General features: G+C 33.4%; 2 protein-coding genes across 15 annotated transcripts in view; one reads left to right on the forward strand and one right to left on the reverse strand.

Moving 5' to 3' along the window:
* Bigmax (helix-loop-helix-leucine zipper transcription factor bigmax) overlaps positions 1–16,580 on the reverse strand; it is a 63,121-nt gene that overhangs the window by 43,542 nt on the left and 2,999 nt on the right. For 3 of the 11 annotated variants that reach the window (XM_083106877.1, XM_083106879.1, XM_083106878.1), the window contains 3 exons: positions 16,140–16,519; positions 15,946–16,059; positions 14,089–14,414 (listed from right to left, as the gene is read on the reverse strand). In XM_083106877.1, coding sequence (XP_082963003.1) covers positions 14,277–14,414; positions 15,946–16,059; positions 16,140–16,519 — 632 coding nt within the window. In that variant the 3' untranslated portion in view covers positions 14,089–14,276. Of the gene's footprint in view, positions 1–14,086; positions 14,415–14,745; positions 15,856–15,945; positions 16,060–16,139; positions 16,520–16,580 lie in introns of those variants that run through there. The other 8 variants (XM_083106883.1, XM_083106875.1, XM_083106884.1 and 5 more) reach the window with 5 other exon arrangements.
* Positions 162–8,870, forward strand: LOC145976026 (short transient receptor potential channel 4). Of its 4 annotated transcripts, none has more exons than XM_083106861.1 (12): positions 163–386; positions 538–675; positions 2,907–3,244; positions 3,385–3,580; positions 3,794–3,988; positions 4,338–4,608; positions 5,096–5,201; positions 5,350–5,651; positions 5,890–6,141; positions 6,235–6,350; positions 6,521–6,679; positions 6,971–8,866. In XM_083106861.1, the coding sequence occupies exons 1-12, from the start codon at positions 339–341 to the stop codon at positions 7,139–7,141; spliced, it is 2,292 nt and encodes a 763-aa protein (XP_082962987.1). In that variant the 5' UTR covers positions 163–338; the 3' UTR covers positions 7,142–8,866. The 4 variants fall into 4 exon arrangements, with proteins under 4 accessions (XP_082962989.1, XP_082962987.1, XP_082962990.1 ...); XM_083106864.1 differs by having other exon boundaries at positions 164–435; positions 6,971–8,867; XM_083106862.1 differs by having other exon boundaries at positions 164–386; positions 3,812–3,988.

The following is a 16,580-nucleotide window of genomic DNA, read 5'->3' on the forward strand; positions in this document are numbered from 1 at the left end:
ATTTAAATAAGTAAATGAGAAAAAATTAGCAAAGAAGATTCCGCCACTGTTGTAGAAAAATTAAAGGAGTGCTCTATCCTTAAAATTTTATAATTTTTCTACAACATAAAACACAATTCCCTAAAATTTATCCAAACTGAAGCGACTTCATTCTTATACCTCAATGGAAACAAAATGTAATTGACGTGAGAAATATATTTTTGACATTTCTCTGTTTCAAAAGATTTAATACTTAAAAATTTCTTGAGCTATCCTACTTATATTTAAGAAATAAATCTTACTCTGTATATATAACATTTACGTGAGGGCGATTGTTTATAATTTCGTGGTTATCCGTGATGACGGATAATGAAACGGTAGCTGGGACGGAAGATGAACTCGAAAATGTAAGCTTTTCTATAAACAGAGTACATCGGTAGCCGAATCTCTTACAAAGTAAATTGCTTGGTGTCTTCTACATAAATAATAATATAGAAAAACTGAAGACGCGATGCAATGTGTTGTCACCAAGTCTACTTAAAGGTTATTTGATTGCAGCCTTCCGGCGTGGTATTTTCGCATTTGCAAGAAATCGAGAAAAGATTCTTCGATATTGTCGCTGATGGAAATGTCGCTGAAGTGCGAGCATTCCTAGAGGATCAACCCGAGTTCAATATAAACGCCACGAATTTCCAAGTAAGCGCACGATTTCACAATTTTCTTTTTGCGCGACTCTAAAAAGCTTATGGCAAACTATCAATACTCGAGGAACAAAAATATAGTTTACGATATTTGAGTAAATTTAAAAAAATTTTAAACATTTAAAAAAATTAAAAAAAAAATTGCGCGCGCGCCAAAAATAAATGTAAAGGCACATGTCAATTTATTTCCCGTTTCACAATTAACGCCGACTATCTTGGGAACCTTAATGACGACGGCGAATGCCGTTAGCGATTCGGGACGCTAAATTACATCTCGATGGAATGCGTTTTCCATAAATTACGATCCACCGGATTCATTCCATTTCCCGTCCGTGATTCACGTCACGGGACAAGTCGCGCGCGCTTTAAACTTGGTAGACTTTTAAACAGCTCGTAAAGATTCTCGAATTTATCTTTCCCATCGTCTTACCCCGCTCGTCCCGTGATTCAATCCCGACATTACTTAACGGTGGATTCACCGAAACGGCGGTGCGTATCTCAAAGAGAGAGATACGCTTTTGCATTTCTGTCGCCACGTCAATTCTGTCAAATCCTTCTTTGAAATCGTCCGCACGAGTGATTAATGTAAAAGCTTTTTCTTAGTTCGTGCTTGTTTTTAGATGTCAAAAGGAGAATCTCGTGAAAGATAAATGAGGATAATGTAAAGTTAAGCTGTATGTATCACTCGCTCTAATAGATTTACAGGGGACTGACGGTGTGAGATTTCTAACGAAAATTTCCTCGAAAATATTTCCCTACAGCTTGCAAATACATTCTTTAACACAAATTGTGAGATGTCAACTTGGACAATTTATTATTCTGTATCAAAAGCAAAATGGAACAAATTGTAGCAGGAGGAGAGAAACGAAGAGAAACGATGCAGTCTAGTTATCTCGAATCTTCAACCCGTGAAGAAACACGTACCCCCCGTGGAATGTTTCCTCGATCGGTGTGTTCTTTCCTCTCTTTAGGGTTCCAGAAAAGCGGTCAAACTGTCGTTTGACTTTGAGACCGAAATGCCGAAGCGGCACGAAGAAAGAGAGGGGAAGAGAAGAGGGAAGCCGATGAAGAGAGACGAAGAGAGAGCAGAACGTAGAGAAAGAAACTGGGTGTCCTCGTATATCTCTGGCCATATTTCAGGCCGTCTTTTTACAAGACAATGGTTTCAACCGAGACCTGATAAAATTATTCAAATGATCCGCCCAACTGTAAATTCCATATGGGAATCTCTTTGGCTCTTTGCGAGTCCTTTTACTACTGTACTCGCGTGTCTTGACGAGATCACCGATATCCATTCGTTTAATAAACGCCTTGTGTGCTATGCCAGTGTAATATTTACAATGTAAGAGAATCCAAAAAGGAATTCTTTTACAACCATCTCTTTTTGATAATTAAATGTTTACTCTCAAAAAGCTTTAATTAAGAACTTATCAATATTAACTTAAAATTTAAAAAATTTTAATTTTAAATTGTAAAAATAACAAGATAAATTTATTGCGCTTACGAGATCTGTTATTCGATTCATCATTAATTCAAGAATACTCTGGATGCAAATTTCCGTTATTTTATTTACATATCTTTTTAAATATTTTTTGTAAAATTCACGGAAACAAATAATAAACGAATATTTAATCGAACGTAAAATCTAGACGAGTCACGCGAAACATTAAGGACGACAGCTGCCGATTGTCATGAAACGAGGGCTTTTTACCAAACATATATCACGAGGCATTATTGTCGCGTTTGGCTTGTGGATATGTATGAATAACTCCCGGAGGTCTGTCGAAAAGCCAAAATATCAGTGAATATTGTGACTGGTATCGGCGACAACAATGGTGCTGGTCCATTGTTAGGATCCGCCTCTGTAAACGCACCGCAGATGGGCGACAAACATCGTCGTCCCATTCTTCCCACAAAAAGGGACACGATCAAAAAAAAAAGAGAGAAGAGCCGCGATAGTCTTCCGAAAGTCGAGCCTCCTTTTCGCCGCGGGAAAAAAGGAATTTTTGCAAAAGTCTAAAAATTGCTGAGTCAATCATTTTGTCGTAATTTTTTCCTTCTTTAGATAGATCGCTATTTCCGTTCTATTATGACGCAAGCAACAGAATGGAAAGTGGTTCTTAGAGTTCAACTATATATTTTATATTTGTGCAATTTTTTCCTCTATAATTTATATGTTTCAAATTTCCCCTATCGATATATTAATGTTAATCAATCATTTTTCAGGGTATGAGCGCGCTTCATATCGCCGTTAATGAGAGAAACACAGCGATGGTCGAGTATTTATTGTCTCACCCGGACATCGATCCGACCGACACGCATCTGCACGCGATCAGGGATAATCAGATGAGGATTACCGTGTTAATATTGAACAGACTGAATGAATTGACACCGGGCCTCGAGTATGCCGGTGTCACTCATAGTCCCGATTTCCCGGACGACACAACTCCTCTCGCCGTCGCGGCTCAATACGGGCACTTCGAGATGATTGATATGCTCAGATTCCGACGTCACATTCTACAGAAACCCCATCCGCCAAGTTGCAATTGCGAGGAAGTCTGCAAGTACGATCACCGTTTCCAGAAAAACAAACTTGTTGTTAGCTTAGAGAATTTATTTACGTATAATTAATTCATAAAGAGTTGTCGAGTAATTGAATAATTTATATATTCCATATTTATTTTTATTCTCTTCACTATCGCAGACCGGAAAGAGAGAAGAGTGACATCCTGACCATAGAGAAAATGAGATTATTCATGTATAGTGCGGTATCGAATCCGGTATATATTTGCCAAACTGAAGAAGATCCGATCTTACGAGCTTTCGAATTATCTGCTGAACTCAGCAGGGAAGCTTCATTCGATAGAGAATTTTACCCTGATTACAAAGCCTTGTCCAGTGTGAGTTAAAATAATGTTATTCATTTATTGGATTATTTATTTCTTATATGATAAGGTATATTATTAATCCATAAATAATTACAATGATGATAAAAATTTGTTCACATTAATAATAACAATGATGATAAAAATTTGTTCACATTAATATATTTTAATAATATCTGCGAGGTATATCGAGAGACACTGGGCTTATGCCCTACGGTAAATTAATAGCCTCGTTTTGCGATAAAGGAAGTATCCCATTTTGCAACGGATTTGATCGGATACGCTCGTACGGCCGAAGAAGTCGAGTGTGTATTAAAGCAAACCGCCGGTTTCGGACGTACTTCGACTTTTATATATCCAAGACTCTTGCTGGCTCTCGATTACAAACAAAAGAGCTTCATAGCTCATCCGAATGTACAACAGGTATGATGATCAAAATTCAACAGATTATACTATGGAATTTTAATTGAGAGAATATTGCTGTAAATTAGAAAAAAATTAAAAATTTCCAAAAAACAGAACGATTTAAAACTTATTTTACACAAGTGTTTTATAATTCTAATAATTTTTCTACATCAATTTATATATATGGGGAATTTATGCGATAGAAGAAAGCTTAGCAAAATTTATATCATCTGCCAAAAAATTGATTGATCATTTGATGGGAATGATGAATATACTCTCTCCCTCTTCCTCTCTCTTTCTCTCTCTTTATAAAAAGTTTCCACAAATAATTTAAAAAATTTTATTATAAAATCATATCTCTTTTCAGATCGTTGAGAGTAAATGGATTGACACTTGGCACGAATGGAAGGTCAGAAGCACGTGGTTAAAGTGTCTGTCGGTGATCCCGCAGATCATCATCTTACCGCTCGTGGCGTTCATCGTGCTATTCGCGCCAAACTCGAAACGAGCCAAGTTTTACGAAATTCCGGTCAACAAGTTTCTCTCTTCTGTAGCGAACTACTTGATATTCCTCACATTCGTATTTCTGCAATCGTGTAGCGACAAAACCGAACAGCTTCGTGGACCACCCGATACCGGTGCACGTCTAATTATCCTCTTCCCTCCTTTCTCGCAACATTAAAATTAAATCTTATAATAGATTGCATATTATACATGATGTCATCAAGTCAATGTAATGTCAAATATTCTTATACGAATTGTTTAAACTATTATTAAATAGCAATTTGATTTAATATGTTATATTATTTTGAGACTCATTTATAAGAATATTTAATATTATCCAATGTTCCACTTAGATAATCTCGAAATCATCTAGATAAAGATAAAACAAGATAAACATATCTCACAGTTAATAATATTATTTTTATCAAAGATAAAAATAATATACATCTGTATAAAAATAAAAAATGAAACAATTACTTCATTTAATAATCTAAGTATTAAATCTAAATATTTTAATTATATATAACAGAAAACACTGGATATTATGTTAATGCGATGACGTTACGTATAGTGTGTATAAATCTTTACAATCAAATATTTAAGTCGATTATCTCTTTTCAGGATACGAATGGATTCTTGCTATCTACGTGATATCGTACACAGCTGCATTGATTCGACTCTGCATTGTGGATGGTCCAGTTAGATGCTTCAGGACACGTACAAATTGGTAAGAGATAAAGGGATTGCTGTCCAATTAATATCATGATAACAATCCCTCAAACTTCAAAAATTCAAGTTTCATAAATTTATATAATCTAATTAAAATATGTACATTTTTTTCCGGTCGCGTATATAATTCTTGCTGTATAATGCAGGTACGAGCTAGTTATGCTCGTGCTGTTCATTCTGACGTTTCTCTTCTGGATAGTTGCTGCGTTGGACGTTAGAATGAACGGTCAACGTGAATTAGAAAGAAAATACTGGCACAAATACGATCCGACATTGATAGCGGAGGGGATCTTTTGTCTCGCGACGATCATGGCGTTCTTTAAACTGTTGTTCATCTGCCAATTGGATTACAATCTCGGACCTCTACAGCTTTCTCTGGTCAAAATGATTAGGGACGTCGGCCATTTTATCGCGATATTCGGAATCATCGTTATAGCCTTCACAGTCGGTAAGATACATAGTGTGTGTTGAATCGTGTAAAATTTTTTTTAAATTGACAAACAATCTGAAATGTTTCATTTAATAATATATGCACATTTAGAAATTTATTAGCTTTTTAAAATAAGAGAATTAGTCGAAATATATTCTACAAATCCGCAAAATTCGAGAAAACTTTTCGCATGATTTAATATTTTTTTTTCCTGTCATCCGATGTCTTTTACGGATTTTGACGTCTTTTCTCTAAGGATTGTGTCATCTCTATCAATATTATAACGGAATGGTACAGACCGACGATGAGTCAAAATTGAAGACGGAGCAGGAGAATTCCTTCATCGATTTCAAGTCCACCCTGAAGACCCTCTTCTGGGCTGTCTTCTGCATGAGTCCAGTGGAAAGCGCCGACGTGATCATCGAGAATCTTCCGGGTGAGAGGGAATCGGAGACGATAATCAATCAACATAACTTTACCGAATTTATCGGTTACTTCGCTTTCGCCAGTGAGTATCCTAAGCTGTTTCGTTGGTAAGCATCGATGGTCCGTACAAAAAAATCATTTTACCAATAAATTATTTTAATATTTTATTCGTCAGGTTTTCAGTTCATTTCCGTGATAGTTGTTTTGAACATGCTAATCGCTTGTATGGCGAATACCTTCACCAGAGTGACAGATAACGTTAACGTGGAGTGGATCTTCGGCCGAACTGAAGTAAGAAAATTTTTGAACGCTTTCGTCCTCGGCGAATTTTTTCATCTTCGAGCTTAAAAGTGAAAAATGCGATAAAAGAGAGAGGAAATCAAAATGACAAATCGCCGATGAGGAGAAGACATTTACAAATGTCAACGTCATGTGAACGAATATCGTTCCATTTTTTTCAGGCTTACGTCGATTTTATGCTTACGACGACACTTCCACCACCGTTTTGCATCTTCTCGATATTCACGGGGCTGCGGCCGGTGATCGAATTTATAAAAATACTGTTTAAGCCACCGCCCGGCAAACGAGCACGATGGGACTTTGTAAATTGTTGCTATATAGTTAGTATGCCGTTATTCAGAACTTCAATATTGATCTAACGTATCGTGTTATTAAACCAAATATCAATTATCGCATTTGTAGCACGAAGAGCGGAAGCACGTGTATTTCATGTCGGAATTTTTTATTTTTTATTTTTATTTATAATTTTATTATATTTTAATATATTTTATTTTTTCTCGTTCTTAAAGCATTTATCTTGAAAAATTTTTAAATATCTAAAAGTAGAGGATACAAATAAATAAAAGCGGATATATGCTTTTATTTATTTGTATTTTAATATTTCATTGTAGGAGGATCTGGAAGAGAAGAAAGATGAGCGATTCGCACAAGTTATGGCACAATTAGTGCAACGCTATCTTCGTCAATACGAAAGGACAGTAGAAGAAACGGACGTGCAAAAGCTAAGGAAGGAATTAATAGAATTCAGTAATATTTTAAAGGAGGCTCTTAGTCCATCTTAAATGTTTCGGCGCAAACATTCTGCGATCGATTATTAATTTTTTAATTTTTTACATTGACAAAAACTTAATGTCTGTAATAAAAAAGTAGTATTTATCTTTTAGAAAATAAGAAGTATTTTATCAGATTATATTTCTTCTTTCTATCTCTCTTACGGCAATTTGTGTGAATAAATGGATAGTAATAACCAAGGAAATATCGCTGCATATTTAAAGGATTATAGGAGTTTAATAAATTGAAAAATAGGAGACTTTTTAACATCGTATGAAATTTTTATTTAGATAAATAAACAAATAATGTTCTGCGAAAAGAGAATATATTTTTAGTAAAATCAAGATAAAAAAATTGAAACAAAGAAAATAATGGCATTTTAAATAATCGTGCGCGGATGATTAAGATTAACTTTGATTATTTAAAATAAACAATATTAACGCCATTATCGTTCTATTGTTTCAGTATCTTTCTGCTATTTTAGATTTTTTTCTTAATTTTATTACTCAAAATACATATTTTTTTAATTATAAAATTATTTTTCAATTTGTTTAAAAACATTTGAGTATCCTATTTTTCGATTTGCTTATAATCCTTTAAATCGCTCTACCAGATATTCAAATCGCGCATTAAAGAATCATGGCTCTTTAAGATGTCATTTCGAGGAAAAAGGAGAAATAAGTATACGTGAACGTTGCATATGAAAGTAATTTCCTATGGAAAGATTGTTAATTTAATGCGACTCTCGGTACTGGATACCGAAGATTGTCGTTCTTGACGATCGAGGAAAAGGAGGTCGCGCAACCATCAACCATCAACGTGACAAATTGAGCTTACGTGAATTATTTCTACGAGGGAACTTTTCCCCTGTCTTAAATAATAAACGCGGGTCGAAAGGAAACGTTTTTTATACCGGGAACGTGCGTACATCCGTGTCACACCTTCGTAATCTCGTTACGGATTCACCGCGTATCCCGACAGCCATCGTTAATAATTTGCGAGCGCAATGCGATTTATACGCTTCGTATGTCGGACGCAACTAACGAAGCATATTATTTCTCCCATGCGTATATGTTTGGATTTGCGTACACACAGAAAAATTGTATACTGTATTCAAGTAAATATTATTTATTTTAAAGATATCACAAGTTTGTATATTCGCAAATATATCATGAATTCATCACAAGCATTAAATTTAATTGAATATATTCTGAATTTTAGTAAGTGCAGTATTTTAGTCAAGAATGTTAAATTAAAACAAAAATTTGGTTTGCTTACTACATAAAGTAAGTTTGATTTTTCTTTGATACAAATTTACAATATTCTTGAAGAGAAAATAAATTCTTCTTTTTGAGTACACGATAATGAGATTTTCTAACACTTGTGATGAGTATATTTTAAGACTATTATCAAGAATATATTCTTTGTTGAAGAAAACTATTACTTAAAAAAAGAAAAATAAACTGAGTAATCGCTTTTCTTGGCAGTAGAATGATATTTTTCTTTGTGTATAGTCCACTAATACAGCTGTTAATAAACGCAATTGTTCAACAATTTGTGTAACTTGTTTTAGCTCTATTTGCGTAATCTTTTTTTTGTTTCTTCTATTTTTTGTTTTAAAATTTATTTATGAATCTTAGCATCATGCTCCAAAATACTGAATATTTATCTCTTTTTTTCTGTTTCAATTTGTGTAAAATCTCACTCTCGAAATCTATTTTCTAACACGTAATAACCTTTATATACTGTGTAATTTTCCACTCTTTTGTTGCCCCTGATTTTCGATTATGTAACTAAACCCCAATCTCGACCTTCTTATATACTCTCTGGAGACACATTTGATTGGAAGATACATTTAATTTCATCCTCGAGAAATTCAATTCTACCGAAGAGAGACAATACGTGGTAAAAGCACAGGCCAAAAATTGTGTTAAAAAGGAGGAAACCTACTCCATTAAACGAGTGATAGGTGATATTCGTCGACAGAGAACCGTAGTATCGCTTGCACAACGAAGTTATCGCGAGGAAATTGAAGCAGCATGTTTCGGGAATATAACTCTATTTAATCAAAAACTGCAATAATAAATATAATATTAATTATTAATAAATATTGATTATTCCGTTTATATGTACGTTTAAATAATTTACAACTGTCTAAATCTTAGTCTCTCTTAGTCTTATCTTAAGGTATTTTATTTTTCATATATATTATTGATATTATACTCACATTCATTGCTCTAAAATATGCAAATAATATTTTAAGAGTAAAATCGTCATTCTCGTAGATAATTATATTTCAATATCATTTTCAGACAGTTAAAAAAATTAATTCTAATCTCGCTAATAAAATTAAGTATTTTTAAAAAATGATAGAAGATGATTTTCTTTATTTTCAACCTTTCAATTTTTTATCCTATTTAAAAACATTATAATATATGTGTAATCCAATAAAAACGTTAGGTAAAATAAAGAGGTTTTTAATAATTTAATACACTTACACGAAATAAACAGCATAAGAGCCCCTAAATATGCGAACAGAAAAACAATGATAATCGATTTATTCTTGGCATATTTTAAGAAAAACATGCAGACAAAATATAATTATTTTTTACGTCGAGAATGAAAAGATTAAATCCTTAGATTTCTATTATATTATGTAGGGTGGAATGAGAAGAGGACCGCGAGTGGGAGAAGAGTAGCAGAGGAGCTCTCTGGAGGATGCGCATTACGATGGACCGCTCACTGTGACAGTTTGCACGCGACTCTCACGCTGTAAACAGTGATGTAACGGAAGGGAGAAGAGGCTTCTCCCTTCCCATCTGTCAAAAGAAAAAAAAATCTTTTTCCTTTCTTCTCGATTCGCGGTGATTTATCATCGACTCCAATAATGGAATGATCCCTGTCAAAGTTAATTATTTTCAATTTAACATCAAGATTTTCTAATTATTTCCAATATCAAACACCATTTCGCAATTTATACATGCAATGGATGTGAGAAAAAGACAGCGAGTTTTTAAAGAGAAGATCGATTTGCCCGGCTACAGTGATTGTGCGATAAAACCGTAAAGTGAGTATTGAGACGATTTTGAAAATGATTATCGGATTTTTATTCCGATATCACGAATGCGACGAATCTAGGTGTCTGGACGTGAATTATTCAACATCGAGTCGATTGTTATAAAAATACATCGCTGTATCCGCGTAGAGAGCAGAGAGATGCCGGATCAGCGCGACGATGAAACGCTTTGAAATATCGAGGGACGAAGGAGAACGATAGCATTCAATTTTCCGCGGGGTGAACGAGAGCGAGGCGAAGCTCGATGATGCGCATAAATCGGATATTCTGTGTCCATGGACCGTACTAAAAGGGGATGAAGAAGAAACGCGCGCGCAAGAATCCTCCAATATCATAATAACGTAGGTGAGAGAAAAATTATAGGAAGGAAACTCTATTTCTATTTTATATATATATGTGAGAGTAATTTTGCTCGCGGATAAGAATTATGTCAAGAGCTGTCTGTTCTTAAGCTATTTAAACATATCTCTTATTTTATTCGAAAAATTAAAGCAAATCCATTTAATATATTTTCCGATAAATATTAAGTGTAAAGCTATTATTACGATATTGCGTTCCGCATAGCAATTTTTCTTAGTACTATCCTCGATCAATCTTCGTGAGATATAACTCAAATTAAATATGCGGTGATTGTATGTATGACCCCATGACCCCATGAAAATAACATAAAAGATAAAAAAAGACATCTAAACATGTCTATTAATTGATTTATATCTAACACTTATTATGTGTGACATTTGTACTTTAAAAATATCTCATGTACTTCTTTATTTTTTTTTTAAATAATATCTCATCTATACCTATTTAATGTGTCATAACGCGGGATATTTCAAGATAACATCGATAATTAGAGAGAATTGATAGGGAGTGGCAACCTATATGTTTCTAAAAAGGCAATTCAAATCTGAAAATCGAAAAAGAAGAATATAATATAAATAATATGAACCCATTATTGTTTATATCATCAAACATCATATAGAATTTTGAAGAATAAGATTCTAACAAGAGGAATTTATATATTAAAGGAAAGATCATTATGCTACCTCTCTCTCTCTTAGTGTATAATATTATATGCATAAATTATTTTTTTTAGCAAAATAAAATATCATTGCTTTTATATATAAATTATTATATACGTATAAATAAAATTACATATAAATTATTATACGTATTATAAGAACATAAATCTCACGAATAGAAAAAAATAAAAGCATTTAAAATGCTTTTATTTTTTTGAAGATTTTTTGAATGAAAATTCACATAAGAGGATATCGAGTTAATAGTAAGCGTAATGTCTCCTGCATAAAAAATTTTGCTTGTCATGGCGTAATAAGGATATCGATTTTTTTTGCAATCTCCGAAAAAAAGGATGCAAGGAAAGTTTTACTTATAATTTAGTATCATTTTTTTAAGTAAAATAGTATTATTTTGTTATCAAAGTCATAATTATAATAAAAATTTTATCTAAAAAAAAATCTCATTAATACTCTTCAACAAAAAGATAGCACATGTAGAACAAAAAAATAACATATATAGGAAATATATAACAGAGATTATATAAACAATATAATATTAAGGAATTTTGATTGCAGAATATTTTTCAAAAATCTTTTCTATTATAACATTATTATAGAATCATTAAACAATTTTCTTTTTCACTAATTTCACGTCGTTTAAAAATCCCGTTAAAAATCGCGCTCCATTTATCGTTATCGTTATTAAATTAGAGAGAGAGAGAGAGAGGCGTGTTTATTGATGCAGAAATGTCGTCATTTCCCATCCTCCGGTTCTATGACCCTTCGTTAATTTTACGCAAATGATCGCGGATAATGGTACGAGATACGCGCCAACGAATTTGTAATCAGATAAATCAAATAAAGCGGTAGGAAGCGTGTCATCGTGATGTAACGATAAATTGTCGTCACGATGTTTGAGAGAAATGGTACAGGGCGCGCAAATAAAACCGATAACATTTCATATCGACCAACCGAGATCCGCCCTTTGTGCGAGATGTAATCATCTTTATATATTTTTCGATATCGATATTTTCGAAAAATGAGCTAGAAAAGAGGGACGCAAAATAAAGAAATTAACTGAATGTTGTAGTATCACAAAAACTGTCGAAAGACATACATTCTTCACGATATAATTTAAAAATAATTTCCTAAAAAAAAAAGAAAAAAAGAAGAAAAGAAAAAAAAGTAAAAAAAGATATATAAATCATGTCCCCCTCCCCATTTTCTCGCTTCGTCTCAATTCCGAAAGTCTTTGCGCTTCATTATGAACAGTTCGTCTTGCAATTTGCAAATTCTTCGCATAATTCGCCTTCATATTTTTATATAACAGCGTCTCTTTACATTCGCGTAGGGTTTTTTGACCCTTATCGCCCGCGCCCCGACCCATCGTAAAATTCTCCGAGCGCCAAAGCTGATGATGCCGTTCTTGGCAAGCATCTAATATTCATAAAGAAATACGATCTTCTTACGCATATCGCGGCATTTAGTCCTGTATTCCACTAATGCGGCATCCAAGACTTCCGCGTTCTTTTTCGCCTAACGAGATGCTTTTATAGGTAGATTCTCTTCTTAAGACTCCTTTTATACATTCCCATCCTCACACGAAGAGATCTAGCTCTTTATTGGTCTTACTTCGATAGGAAGAGAGAATATCTTCGGGAAGTCTACGGTAGAATTCGCGAATAAACATACAAATAATCGCTCAATCGAGCGAGGATATCTCGCTACGTCATAAGATATCTCATGCGTGTAAAATAAAGAAGAGAGAAAGAGAGAGAGAGAGAGAGAGAGAGAGAGAGAGAGAGAGAGAGAGAGAGAACGCGAACGGTATACGGATTGAATCAGAATTTATTATCAATAAACAATAAAGTCGATAAATAGTAAAAAAAAAGAATGTTGGAAAATAGCACGTAATAGCGAAATTAATTAAGTTCCTCAGTTAGCTTTAATTAATTTTTACGCAGTATATTTGATATCACGAAAAACGTAGCGTCGCATTGCGATTCACGTGCAACGAAATAATTAACGTTCAACGAAAACCATCTCTTAAATTCCTGAATTTTCCAACAAGATTATGAGATATCATCTTAAAAGAAATTAATTACGAGTCCTATTCTTTCGTTCTCATCATCGAGTAAGCTATTGAATACGTAGCGAATAAAAAAATGGTTTTGATTTGATAGTAATCGTATGAAAAAATTAGTAATCGCTTACTTTAGCGACTGATATAAAAACGGAATATTTTTCTATATAATAACAAATTTCCAAATAATTTATTATAGTTGAATCAATGATTTGATTGGCTCCAGATCTGTATTTCATCTCTATGCACTTTTAATTATAAATTCTAAATCGAGGTGATTCAATGAATCATTTCCGTTTATACATGGTTACACAAATCAATCAAAGGACCCCACACACATCCTTATGGAAATTGAATTTCGGTCGAATTGTCTGAAACTTTCAGAAAAGTTAGTTCTTACCATGCTGATCAAAAGTCATAATGGGCACGAAGTCCAGAAATGGCCAGGTTTTGAGATACGTATGGTTAAAAGTCGGAAACATGGCTTTTTGAGACTAGATTGCTGAATAGGTTACGCAACACCAATAAAGTGTGTGTGCGTGCGTATCTGTAAGCGTGGTAGGTTAGCGTGTTCCGGGTCAACAATAACTTCACATACAATAACACACACAGCCACACACACAGATACACACATACACACTTTATTGGTGTTGCGTAACCTCATACAGCAATTTAGTCTCAAAAAGCCATTTTTCCGTCTTTTAACCATACGCATCTCAAAACCTGGCCATTTCTGGACTTCGTGCCCATTATGACTTTCGATCAGCATAGTAAGAACTAACTTTTCTGAAAGTTTCAGACGATTCGACCGAAATTCAATTTCCATAAGGGTGTGTGCGGGGTCCTTTACTAAAATAAAAAAAAAATAAAATTTGTTGAATTTCTGTTACAGTATTTAACTGTGTTAAATCTGCGCGTGAGATATAAAATGGACGACAACGTTTCCATCTTCCTGGTTGTCATTCTCGCGATCAGCGGTTTGACAATGATGACCGCGCTCCTCGCCTGCTACGCTTGCATCTTTCGCGATTTGTGCTGTCGGCCGGGAGGCAGATCCAAGAGACGACGTCAACGGAGCCCCCAACAAGAGATCGATAATCCCAATAGAACTACATTAAACACGATACCATTGAATGATATCACACAGGGAGAAAGTATGCCCACGGAATCAGAAAAGATTTAAAGGGAAGGTTGCAAAAAATTTAAGAGCGCTCTCTTAGCAATAATTGCAATCGTAAAAGCAATGCAAAGTTTCAAGCCATGAAAGATGGAGACGATAATATTGACTGATGATAATATTCAGAAGGAGAGATATATATATATGTGTATGAATACTTCTAATGAATCTCTTGTATTTTTAAAATATTAATTAAAATCCATATATATGTATATAGGAGTTAGGGAATAATATTAGACATATACATAAAGTTCGGCTACGCATTCATTCGTTCATTGTAAATATATATTATAAATCTGTTATATACATATATATATAATCAGATATACATACATACGTACACACATATATACATCATATGCCATTTATTTATCACAAAATGTATGCAATAAAAGATCTAATAAAAACGTCCAACGGTATGGTCATTGATAACAATTCTGTATCATATCTGTATATTTACATCCATTAAACTGTATATAAAATAAATTTTTATTTTTATTTTTCCCATGCATATTATATATTTGTAACGTATGCAATATATGCACATCTCTTTTGTGGTAACTTTGTGTATGATTGGTCTAAAGATCTCATCATACAGAAAGTATTATTCTAGAATTCCTATCACTACTAAATTATAAAATTTTGATTATCCGTACAAACTAAGAGAGATATCTGTTAGTGCTTCTATTTCACAAAAGATTTAAAAAAAGAAAAAAAAAAGAAAAAAAAACAAAAGATATTAAACACAAAATGATATAAATTATATAAATACAATGTGTTCCAAAATTAATCATTTCTATTACTTATAAATTGTGAATCATCTTGTATATATAATAAAAAACTCAACAATAGTTTTAATATAAATTAAAAACTTCTCGAATAATTGATTTTATTACGTAATAAATCTGTTTAAAAAGATCAAATGCATATTGATTGGGTGCAATTGAGAGATCACACTTTGAGCCGTTTTAACGAGATGTATGGAATATAAAATCCAGATTTATATATTAACTAGTCAAAAAATTGCATTGATGCAGAGAATGTAACGGAAAAACAACCAATATCTCTCATTCACTTTTAGTATTAATTAAAATTTTAGTATTAGAAATTTAGTAATAATTCGAATGTTTTAATCTTGCTTATATTGTTTATCGAGCATTCACTATCACTAATCAAATAGAAAAACAAAGACACATGTATATTTGATTTCAGAATCTTGAAATAATTTCTAGATATACATTCTCAACAGATATACGAAACTAATGAATTCTTCGAAGAGATTGTGCAATGTGTATCTTTCTTGAAGATACATTTGACTAGTTAATCTGACTGTTGAGTTGCTGCAGTACAGAAAGTACCACTTCGCGTAGAGTCTAAGAAAATAATGAGAATGCATTTATCAACTTTCTCATATCTCAGAGAAATATGTCAAATGCAAGATGAATATAAGAAATATAATTTACCTGAGGTTTACAATGCTCCTCCAACCAACTGAACACACATGCAGATAATTCCGCAAAGTTAGCTACAGAAACGTTATTAAACGTTTGGAAAAGGCGATCCATTATTGCCTGAAACTGCAACACACAGAATACACATTATGTAGAATAGATGATCAATTATCGCAATTTAGAAAGACAAAAGTAGATAATATTACCACTTGAAATTTCATCTCGTCCGAAACACGCATTTCCGCGTGTCCCGGTTGCGTTTGATGCGCTTTGACAATCTGTTCATAATTAGCTTGCATAATGCGTAATGCAACAACTTCCTTTCTTAATGCATTACGTTCTTCCTCCTGTTTCTTCTTCTGTTGCAGTAAAAACTGTATGTAATCAATGGATTTTTGAAGCACCGTAGCCTTGGAGATCTTATAACCTGATGAATCTGTGTGCTGACAAGTGGGAACCAAATCTTGAAGAGAGTCATAACCCTTCTTGATAGCATCTCGTCTCTTCTGCTCAGCTTGCGTATGAGCTTCCCTCCTGCGTTCTTTGTAGCTTATGGTGGAATTTTTGTTATCGCTGTCTTCATCCTCTGAACATTGCATTAATTTAATTAATTTTATTTACATTATCTTAATTAATTTTCTATTGAT

This window comes from Camponotus vicinus, unplaced genomic scaffold (genome assembly GCF_025532165.1).
Source record: "Camponotus vicinus isolate PSW18456_S1 unplaced genomic scaffold, iyCamVici1.0 SCAF_8, whole genome shotgun sequence".
Lineage (NCBI taxonomy): Eukaryota > Metazoa > Arthropoda > Insecta > Hymenoptera > Formicidae > Camponotus > Camponotus vicinus.

Coding starts and splice junctions, on each gene's coding strand:
- LOC145976026 (XM_083106861.1), top strand. CDS start 339: ATGACGGATAATGAAACGGTAGCTGGGACGGAAGATGAACTCGAAAAT. Junction 676..2,906: donor TAAACGCCACGAATTTCCAA/GTAAGCGCACGA, acceptor ATCATTTTTCAG/GGTATGAGCGCGCTTCATAT. Junction 3,989..4,337: donor CTCATCCGAATGTACAACAG/GTATGATGATCA, acceptor ATCTCTTTTCAG/ATCGTTGAGAGTAAATGGAT.